The sequence below is a fragment of the Choloepus didactylus genome, chromosome 13, assembly GCF_015220235.1.
Source record: "Choloepus didactylus isolate mChoDid1 chromosome 13, mChoDid1.pri, whole genome shotgun sequence".
Taxonomy (NCBI): Eukaryota; Metazoa; Chordata; class Mammalia; order Pilosa; family Megalonychidae; genus Choloepus; species Choloepus didactylus.
Window position 1 is genome coordinate 99474550 of NC_051319.1, and position 11693 is coordinate 99486242.

General features: G+C 40.5%; 1 protein-coding gene across 1 annotated transcript in view; it reads right to left on the reverse strand.

Annotated features, from left to right (window-relative positions):
* ATP6V0E1 (ATPase H+ transporting V0 subunit e1) overlaps positions 1–10562 on the reverse strand; it is a 32885-nt gene extending 22323 nt beyond the window's left edge. Inside the window, exons 1-2 of the mRNA XM_037800956.1 lie at positions 10378–10562; positions 5552–5599 (exon numbers count right to left, since the gene is read on the reverse strand). Of these exons, the coding sequence (XP_037656884.1) occupies positions 5552–5599; positions 10378–10481 (152 nt within the window). The 5' untranslated portion in view covers positions 10482–10562. The remainder of the gene's footprint in view (positions 1–5551; positions 5600–10377) is intronic.
* Positions 10563–11693: the final 1131 nt, after the last annotated feature.

Genomic DNA, 11693 nt, shown 5'->3' on the forward strand with positions numbered 1-11693 from the left:
GTACAACTCCAAATTTCTAATTTGAAGACGTGAGTTTTGTGACTCTGTGTAAACTACAACATTACTGACATTAAAAACTAATCTAAGACCAAGAGAAAGTATAGAATACTAATTAATAGGATTGCATGCTTAGGAGACAAAAGTGACCCTGCGCCTAAAGGAGAGAACCAGACTTAGGACATTCAGATTTTCCTCTGTTGAACTATTAAGAGAAACTGGCTTCTACTGGCAAAAATCCTGATTCATTCAGAGTTCAAGCAAGTTATGCCCCACAGAATCAAACCTTACACAAGAACAGACTGGCAAGCAAAAATTGCCACAAGCAGAAGGTAATTTAAAAGTCCATGAATATATTTCAAAACATGACGTTGTTTAAAAAACAAAGTCTTTTTGGGTGTGTCTTACTTCAAAAGAGGTATTTTCAAGAAAACATACTTACTGGTGCCAAAAAGAAGTCGTCTTTGAATTCTAATTTACTCTATTATATAATCCCTTCCCTTTCTGGAGTAAGCTATGTAAAATATTTGGGGTCTGAATTCCAACCACATTTTTCAGGCAGATGTCTTGCTAAATAGGATACATAATCAGGTTTCAAAGAAACAAAAGAAAGAAAAAAACAGCTTCATAAAGTGAGTACCACCCAGCTACTTTTCTCCATAAAATGGCCTCCAGAAGCATTTAATGTTGGAACACTACGTACTACCTTTATAAATAAACAACAACAGGACTGATCCTCTGTCAATGGAGCATTCATGGCACTTTTGGACAGAGGAAAAAATGACCTAAAGTCTAGACAGCAGTAGTTAAGAGGTCATGGATAGTTCTCAAATGAGTCAGTAAAACCCAAAATGAAATAATATACAACCAAATCCAAGTGTTCATTTTACACTTCAAAATGAAAATAAGAGGCAATGAGACTGCATGAAAAAGTTTTTTTGTTTTAAAGGGAGCAGCATGGATATTAACCAAATTTCAAAGTTGATGGATTAAACCAAGATGTTAAACTCAAGCCATTCCTGTATGCAATAATTTTCTCATTGTACTATACCACCAGCAACCTTATTTTTCAAGCCGCAGAGACTCTTCAAAGCAATACAAAGGCCTCTTCAATCACAGGACCACTCCTTCGCTCCAGAATCGATAAAGAGTTCCCTTGTTCAGATTTCCATGGGAAATTCAGCAGGATAGGCCAGTGTTCAATCACTGTCACTAAAATTATGAATTCTCGATGATGCCTGAATTTCTTCTCACTTAGTCTTCAGAGCTGAGTACCACCAGTTTAATTATTCTCCCTATACACTGCTTGTCAAATGTCCATTCTGGAGGCTGAGCTATCACCTGAAAAAGCCTCTTCTACCTCTATAACCAGAAAGAAAACTAGACAAGCAAATTTAGAAAGTCTCATTATCTGAGTCCTAGTGTTGAGGAAGCAAAATAACTATCAACTTTGATCACAACTATATCATATTATGATTCAGCTTTAAACACCCAGAGTTGCACTTCAGTGAATGAATAATTGGCCAGGTAGTCAAAATTCATGGTAATAACTCTTGGTTGGCGGCAGATTTTGCCTGTGCCAAGAACTGGAATTTGGCTCATTTCCACAAACTCTGCTGAAAAACCTTAGTTCAGGAGTCCTAGGACACTGGACTTTCACAGATTCAGGGTCACAGTTAAATCCACCCCAGTAGGAAGAACTGCTGCTTCCTACTTATCTGGGTACTAAACAATGGTTTGGCTAACACCAATACTTTCCATATCATTGAGGTCTAGGAAAGCTGGAAAGTTCTCTTTAAGAAAAGGGAATCACTGCTTCTAAATTCTAAAAAAAAAAATCCCTAAAAGGATGAATTTATCTTATGTGAACTAAATCTCAATTAAAAAAAAAAAAGGAAATCTCAAAATTCTTTGAATATTTTGAAGTGGTTACTCTCTCCATGGATTGATTCATACAGTTTTTTTCCTGGGGCTTGACTCTTTTAGGGAAGAAGAGAAGGTAGATAAAAGCTAGAAAAGTCTGTAAAATAGTTCAACTACAACTCTGCCACTTCTGGCACACATGAGGATAAACTACTCCAAAAACATATGTTGAAGAATGGAATTACCTTACATATCCTAAAAGAATTTTGAGTCAACAGTTTATATAACCTATATAATCTATTCAAAAAGATGCTAATTCCAACAACCTACTTTGCAGACTTGGAAAAGCTAGTTATCAAATTTATTTGGAAAGGGAAGATGCCTCGAATTGCTAAAGACACTCTAAAAAAGAAAAACGAAGTGGGAGGACTTACACTCCCTGACTTTGAAGCTTATTATAAAGCCACAGTTGCCAAGACAGCATGGTACTGGCACAAAGATAGACATATAGATCAATGGAATCGAATTGAGAATTCAGAGATAGACCCTCAGATCTATGGCCGACTGATCTTTGATAAGGCCCCCAAAGTCACTGAACTGAGTCATAATGGTCTTTTCAACAAATGGGGCTGGGAGAGTTGGATATCCATATCCAAAAGAATGAAAGAGGACCCCTACCTCACCCCCTACACAAAAATTAACTCAAAATGGACCAAAGATCTCAATATAAAAGAAAGTACCATAAAACTCCTAGAAGATAATGTAGGAAAACATCTTCAAGACCTTGTATTAGGAGGCCACTTCCTAGACTTTACACCCAAAGCACAAGCAACAAAAGAGAAAATAGATAAATGGGAACTCCTCAAGCTTAGAAGTTTCTGCACCTCAAAGGAATTTCTCAAAAAGGTAAAGAGGCAGCCAACTCAATGGGAAAAAATTTTTGGAAACCATGTATCTGACAAAAGACTGATATCTTGCATATACAAAGAAATCCTACAACTCAATGACAATAGTACAGACAGCCCAATTATAAAATGGGCAAAAGATATGAAAAGACAGTTCTCTGAAGAGGAAATACAAATGGCCAAGAAACACATGAAAAAATGTTCAGCTTCACTAGCTATTAGAGAGATGCAAATTAAGACCACAATGAGATACCATCTAACACCGGTTAGAATGGCTGCCATTAAACAAACAGGAAACTACAAATGCTGGAGGGGATGTGGAGAAATTGGAACTCTTATTCATTGTTGGTGGGACTGTATAATGGTTCAGCCACTCTGGAAGTCAGTCTGGCAGTTCCTTAGAAAACTAGATATAGAGCTACCATTCGATCCAGCGATTGCACTCCTCGGTATATACCCGGAAGATCGGAAAGCAGTGACCCGAACAGATATCTGCACGCCAATGTTCATAGCAGCATTATCCACAATTGCCAAGAGATGGAAACAACCCAAATGTCCTTCAACAGATGAGTGGATAAATAAAATGTGGTATATACACACGATGGAATACTACGCGGCAGTAAGAAGGAACGATCTGGTGAAACATATGACAACATGGATGAACCTTGAAGACATAATGCTGAGCGAAATAAGCCAGGCACAAAAAGAGAAATATTATATGCTACCACTAATGTGAACTTTGAAAAATGTAAAACAAATGGTTTATAATGTAGAATGTAGGGGAACTAGCAGTAGAGAGCAATTAAGGAAGGGGGAACAATAATCCAGGAAGAACAGATAAGCTATTTAACGTTCTGGGGATGCCCAGAAATGACTATGGTCTGTTAATTTCTGATGGTTGTAGTAGGAACAAGTTCACTGAAATGTTGCTATATTATGTAACTTTCTTGGGGTAAAGTAGGAACATGTTGGAAGTTAAGCAGTTATCTTAGGTTAGTTGTCTTTTTCTTACTCCCTTGCTATGGTCTCTTTGAAATGCTCTTTTATTGTATGTTTGTTTGTTTTCTTTTTAACTTTTTTTTTTCATACAGGTGATTTGAAAAAAGAAGGGAAAGTTAAAAAAAAAAAAATAAAAAAAAAAAAATTAAAAATGAAAAACAAGGGGAAAAAAAAAAAAAAAAAAGATGTAGTGCCCCCTTGAGGAGCCTGTGGAGAATGCAGGGGTATTCGCCTACCCCACCTCCATGGTTGCTAACATGACCACAGACATAGGGGACTGGTGGTTTGATGGGTTGAGCCCTCTACCATAAGTTTTACCCTTGGGAAGACGGTTGCTGCAAAGGAGAGGCTAGGCCTCCCTGTATTTGTGCCTAAGAGTCTCCTCCTGAATGCCTCTTTGTTGCTCAGATGTGGCCCTCTCTCTCTGGCTAAGCCAACTTGAAAGGTGAAATCACTGCCCTCCCCCCTACGTGGGATCAGACACCCAGGGAAGTGAATCTCCCTGGCAACGTGGAATATGACTCCCAGGGAGGAATGTAGACCTGGCACCGTGGGACGGAGAACATCTTCTTGACCAAAAGGGGGATGTGAAAGGAAATGAAATAAGCTTCAGTGGCAGAGAGATTCCAAAAGGAGCCGAGAGGTCACTCTGGTGGGCACTCTTATGCACACTTTAGACAACCCTTTTTAGGTTCTAAAGAATTGGGGTAGCTGGTGGTGGATACCTGAAACTATCAAACTACAACCCAGAACCCATGAATCTCGAAGACAGTTGTATAAAAATGTAGCTTATGAGGGGTGACAATGGGATTGGGAAAGCCATAAGGACCAAACACCACTTTGTCTAGTTTATGGATGGATGTGTAGAAAAGTAGGGGAAGGAAACAAACAGACAAAGGTACCCAGTGTTCTTTTTTACTTCAATTGCTCTTTTTCACTCTAATTATTATTCTTGTTATTTTTGTGTGTGTGCTAATGAAGGTGTCAGGGATTGATTTAGGTGATGAATGTACAACTATGTAATGGTACTGTAAACAATCGAAAGTACAATTTGTTTTGTATGACTGCGTGGTATGTGAATATATCTCAATAAAATGATGATTTAAAAAAAAAAAAAAAAAAAAAAAAAAAAAGCTGATAACACAGGCTACCAGGAGATAGAAAGAGGGTAGAGATCTGCCATACACTTTAATAAATGTATTTGCCTCCTAAAAAAAAAAAAAAAAAAAAAAAAAAAAAAAAAAAAAGATGCTAACTATCATACTTTGATAGAACTTACGACAAACTGTTATAAAAAAGTGTCCATATGCTATTTGATCACAATTATTCTAGCTCAACTTCTGTTCATCAGAATACACAAGAATCACAATAAAGAACGGCTTTATTGGCATTATAGCTCAATATTTAAGTAAAATGAGTAGTAGAATATGAAGTAATACAATTATAATTTCCAGTTACTAACAAACATTAAATTTGTACCAAATAAATTGCACTTGTATTCCCAAGTTGACATAACACCTGTATAGCTCTTATGTAAAATATACTGAATAAGGAAAATTATTATATTTTCAATTTTAGGACACTATTTCTAGATATTACACAAAGGACATAATCCAATGAAACAAAAGTGCAAAGATTCACAATTCATGCTCTACTGATTTAATTTCCAACTGCATACACTATAACTACCAAGAATAACTGCTTATTAATTTAAGAGGTTAAAAAAAACACTTATAAGAGATAACATACCATACAAAAAAAGAAAAAGAGAGAGACAACATACTTACAAGAGATAGCAGCAAACTGAACAGGTCACCAACATGGTGATGGTAACTCTAAAAATAAAAACACACATTAGATAACTAACAACTATGCAGACATTACAAAATGGTTTATGTCCCCTTTCCAAGCTTTCAAACCGACATGGACTGTGCACCAAGAAAAGAGATCTGAATCTGTTCAAACACAAAGTAGACTGCAATGTATCCTGGGGGACTCCTGATAGAAGTTTAAGTAACTAAACATTCATATTTAAAGGGATATGTATTGATGCCACAGCTCAGATGTCCAATCCAAACCTATCTAAATTCAAACAGAAAAGGTCATAGTGACAATTAGTTTTGGCATCCAAGTAACTACTCTGGCAGTATTTTCTGCAATGGAGTAAACAATGTACTTCTAAAAATATGACTCTCTAGTCTTGACCTCTCATGGTTCTCCATTCCTGCCTAAAAAATAGTTAAAGTTGGAATCTATGATCAGCTCAATTTCAACATTTCGAAAATGGAATTCATAATATTCTCATCCCACACCATGTTCTCCTTCTAAACTTCCTACTCTCCAGAAGAGGCTCGACCATTTCCAGCCACCCCACCAACCCTCAAAACAGTCATCTTTTTGCGCTTCCCAACTCTGCACACTCACTTTCAGTAAGCACATGCTCTGGATTTGTCCTTTGACGTCTCTCTTCCTTTGTGGATGTTTTCCTTTCCAGTCCCACTGTTAGTACCAAATTCATCAGGTTCACCTGGCTAACTAACTGCTGACAGGTTCAAGACTTTATTCCTTCCCTTTTGACCTATCCACAATTACTACACATTAATCTTTCTGAAACATTCCTATCACCATACGCTATCCAGCTTAATACCTTTCAGTGGCTCCAGATCATCCATAGGAGTGGTTTCCAAAGAGTGGTCTCCATCCCCCACAGAGTGAGCAAGACTATCTCCTAAATGCAGAAGTAAGTATTTATTTTTAACTCATCCTTTAGAAGTTCTATGTGTGTGTGTATTTTCTGAGGCTAATAAATTGGCACATTCATCCATTCAATAGATTTTCACTGAGTCTCAAGAATGTGCCAGGTTCTAGGGATAGAGAAGTGAACAAAACAGATGAAAACCCCTGGCCTTGAGAAGTTTACGTGAATGACAGTGAAGGAGACAGACAAAAAAACAAGATAAACAACAAAATGTGTGTGTCTGCACACAAACATATATGTACACATACACACACACGTGCACACACCCTTATTTAGTAGGCTGGATAGTCAGTAAGGGCTATCATGGAGAAAGAAAGCAGGAAACGAAGAGAGGACATAACAGGGTTGGAGGGTGGAACTGCAGTTTTAAAGAGGGTAGTCGGGAAAGGCCTTGCTAAGGAGGCGACCTGCGAGTGAAGACCAGGACACGTAGGACTGAGCAGAGGGAACACGAGACGTTCAGAGAAGAGGAAGGAGGCCTATGTGGCTGAAGGTGAGCAAGAGTAGCCTAGTAGGAGGTGAGGTCAAAAAACTATCACGTAGCCACTGAAAAGGACCTGGGTTTGTGCTCTAAGTGCAAAGGGAAACTGGAGTGACTTGAGAAGATAGACAGAAAGATTCTACTTCCAACAGGATCTCTCTGCTGGGTTGAAACAAACTGGAGGAAGAGGGGCAAAAGGAAAACAGGGAAACTGGTGAGGGGGGACCTGCAATAATCCAAGGGAACCCAGCTGAGAGCAGAGCAGGGAGTGAGAAATGGTCAGGGCCTTCAAAATACATAATTTATCCATTAAGTTTATAATATATAAATGAATATGTATGGAGACTTGTGCTAAAAATTTTTGACAGCTGCACAATACAAAAGTTTTAATACCTATTTTCTCTAGAACCAAGTCCAGCTCCTCATACTCCTAACCAAATCCCTCCATCCATCCTCCTCTACTTTCAAACATCAACCCTTCATTCCGGAAGGCAGTTTCCTCACTCTCTCCCAAAACACATCACATTTATTATTCTCAATTCCAAGCTTTTGCTCATCTTCCCACTACAACCTGGAATCCCTTCCCTCTGTTCTTAGGCTGCTGAGGCTTCTCTGTATTACCTGTTTAATAGTGTCACATCAAAAGCCCCCTCATTAAAATATTAGCTCCTAACAGCCTTATTCTTAGGAGTTGCATGCTGAAGAATTTAGTGAAGTGTTTAGTGAAGTCTCATGATGCCCCTAACTTACCTTCAAATGGCTGAGCAAAAGAAAAAAAATTATACTGTGTATGCCAAGTGTGTGTGTGTGTCTATGTACAGACAGATGCACACACATACCCTTACTCAGAGAAAAGGCAAACATGAAAATATTATTGAATCTAAGTGGAGGAATATGACACTCATTGTACTATTTCTATCCTTCTGTATGTTTGAAAGTATTAAAAAACAGGAGCTGACTAAACTTCTGGAACACTAATCCCTGCTATCGCCCCCCTTCCCACCCCACCCCCAATCTACTGGTACGGGAGCCACTGTGACAAAACTTGAAGCTTTGAAAGAATCTGTAGATTCCTAAAGAGAAAAGAGGGAAATCATGAAAAAGAGGACTGGTCAGGAAAGCTGACTCCAGGCACAGACTTTCATCCCCCATTTTACTATGGCAGAAAAGAATGACACAGTAAAGACTAGCTGTAGGCAATGCACAGATTCAGGAGAGTTTTGCTCTCTCCACTTTCTTCTCTCTGCCTTACTAGGTCCTGATAACCTCTTACTCACCATCTGATCACCCAATTTGCAGGGAAAAGGATGTAACATCAAAGACCTTTTTTGCCTTTCTCCCTTCCTGCCTTTGCTCACACTGTTCCTTTGTCCACTATGTCCACCATCAAACTCCGGTCTTTTAAGGTATAGCTCAAATACTTATCTCTGTAATGACAATATCTTTAATCTCTCACAATAGAAGTGCTTTACTCTATTAAAACACTCACCACAGTTCTTCTTGAAGCAGTTATGCTCCTTCATGCATTTAAAAAAATTTGATATGCAGTCTTTCCAGGAAGGCATCTCAGGTAAAGGGGAACTAGTACTAATTCAGTACGAATATTCCCACTTTAAATGAGGAAATGAGAACATGGAAAAGTTAACTAAAGTGCCCAAGGTCACAGGGATCATCCACCTAGGAGAAGGGTTTCTCAAAGTGTAATATAGTAACTCTTTGGAGGAGACCTGCTCATTCCTGCCAGGAGCAGGAAATACAAGGATTGGGGTGGAGGCTGTAAATTGAACCTGCTAATATATCACTAGCAGGTCAAACACCTGCACATGACATCAGGGCTAGAAACTGAGGAGCCTGTTCACTCAGGGAAGGGTTTCATTACTTTGGATCAGGACCCAAGGCTACGCATGGAGAGTCCCAAAGTTGGGGGAGAGTGGAAGAAGGTTCTTTAAGAAAGGGGTGATCAACGCAACCAGCACATTAATAAATGGTTTTCTGAGTATGAAGCCTGGAAAGGCATACAGTAGGGTAATGAGAGAGTTGAAGGTGAAGACAAGAAGAAGTACTCTATTGTTCTCCTACTCTGGTAGGAGTAACCAGTCTAAATATTAAATTTGGCTAATACAAATTGCTTTAATAAACCCAGAATTCCGGCACTCGACTCTTCATAATTACAGGCTGGAGAGATGACCCCATATAACTAGTGTGTCTGTGAGTGTGTGTGTGTGTGTGTGTGGGGGGGGTTGGGGGAGCCCAAATTTGATGCTTCTAAATGATATAAATTCATCTACCATTCTTCCTTTTTTAAAAAGACAAATATTTATGATTTCTTTTGAAGCTAGACAGAAATAACAGGTACAAAGAAACTTTATTCTAGAGAGCAAAAAGGGTTCAGGTCACAAAATATTCAGAAAGTAATAAAGGTAGTAAGAATTATCCACTCAACAGATATCTGAGTGCCTACTATGCTTGCAAAGTACTGTGAAACTAGGCACTTCGAACAAAGCTAGAGATGGTGTTTCCGACAAACTGTGACTTCAGTGCAAGTTCCACCCCACATGATCTTGAGCCAAGAACAAATGACTAAAAAGCAAAAGGGGAACCACAAAGAGGGTGTCCCAAGGCTCCTTTGAAGGTGAGACTCTATTATGTATTACAGTAAAAGGTTTACTTACAAAAAATATAAAGCTCTATTTAACAAAGTCTGAAAAAGAAAATCTTTCTTATCGTCATTCTGAGAACTTGTTACATTCACAAGAGAGAGCCGGAGCGCCCTCCAAAAGGTATGACGCAGGGGTTTCTAAACAATCCCTCCTGCGCTTTGGTAATTAACTTCTCTTCAGATCAGGCCCCAACTACCTCCCGACGCCTATTAGATACAAGGCCTGGGCTCAACACTGTTGAACAACCTTGTCCTATACGCAACCGCGACCACGTGTGAGCTGAGAGGGCAATTTTAATTTTATTTGGTCCCTTTCTTTAAAGTTTAGGCAAACTAGGCCTCATTTGTGTGGACAGCAGGGCCCACAAAGGGCGAAAGTCAACTAAAGACAAACCCCAACATCTCCCTGAGTCAGTATAAACCCATTTCCGACTGCACCCCTCTCCACACTGTTCTGCGAAGAGAAAAAAAATCCCCCGAAAACTCGTTTCCGAAGAGGGACCCCTGAGGTCACGCTCCTCACTTTCGGGCCAGAGGACGATGAGGCTGCTGCGATAAGGAAGGTAACGGGCTCCATGGGGGTCGGGATCTGACTGTGGCGTGTGAGACACCCCCTGAAAGGTTTTGTGACGCGTGCGGAGGTCGCCCCCTCCCCCGCCCAGGCCCGACCCGTCCTCACCTCGCGTCCCTCCCAAGGCGGGCCTCGCGCACTTACCCTCGGTTAGGTCCTTTAGGGATGAACCAGGGCACCAACAGGCCGACGAAGCCCCAGAACACGCTCATCACGATGAGAGGCACCGTAAGGCCGTTATACGCCATAGTTGCCGCCGGAGCTGCCAGCCCCTGCCTCGCCGCCTCACTTTGGTCCCACCCGGAAGTGTCAACACCGGGCCGCGTGACCAACGCACGCCAAGACCCGCCTCCCGCGCCCCACGTGACCCGGGCCCCGCGACTCCGCCCCTCCAGGGGTTCCTGAGACAGAGCCCCGCCCTCACCTGGCCAGTCTGAGCGCTCCAGCTCCTTTGCTCTGGACCCTCACCCCAGAGCTAAGGGTCCAGTGAGCGGCTCAGCAAAGTTTTCAGATAAGAACGTAACTCTTTTAGGAAGACAGCTATAGGTATTTACAGCTTTGTCTGCCTCTTCTATGCAACAGACATATAGAGAGAACGTAATAGTTGAGTTACTACTATGAATCTTCCTGTGTGTCAATGAGAGCTTTACCGGCATGAGCTCTTGTTGAAGTCTTTCCTCACTTGTAATTGTTATCCCCACTTTGCAGTCGATGGAAGTGAGGCCCAGGGAGGAGGTTAAGGATTTTATCCAAAGTCACCTAGCCAATAAATGGCACGGAGAGGATTCAATGTCTGATGGTCTGGTTTTCAAGGTCGGTGCTCTGAGCCACTAAAGTGCTATGCTGTGCACTGTGGCAGGTTCTGGGGTTCCAAAACTCATCGACGCTGATGAGGAGGTGGGATTGCAAACAGTGTGAAGGTAGAGTGAATGATAGTGGATGGCCTCCACCATCATTCCTGAACTGAGCTTGAAAGAGGAGGCGTTAGCCAGAATAGTAAGAAGAGAAACATGGAGTTTCTAATACCTGCTAAGGGTTTTCACATAGGTTCATTATAGCGTACAACAACCTTGTTATGAAGGGAAAAAATCAATTTTCAGAGAGGTTAACTAAACTTGATCAAGCTCACAGACAGAAGTGGGAAGGAAAGTGGATCTGCAAACTAAATCTAGTGTGCTTTTACAATAGACCATGGTTTCCTTCCTACCTAATAATACCTCCTGATGTCTTTCTTCATCAAGGAAAATGGATTCCTGGATTAAAGTTGGACCAGTAATCTCCAATACCTGTCCCAACTCTTCATTCATGATTCTAAGCCTTTGCCTGTCCAATCAGGTAGGAAAGTAATTGGCCTCCTTTGTGCTTGTACTGTTCCCCCCAAAATTCAGCCCCAACAGAAACCCTATTATCCTTAAATTACAGTCAAGGATTGCCTCCTTCAAGACCCATTTCATGGGAAC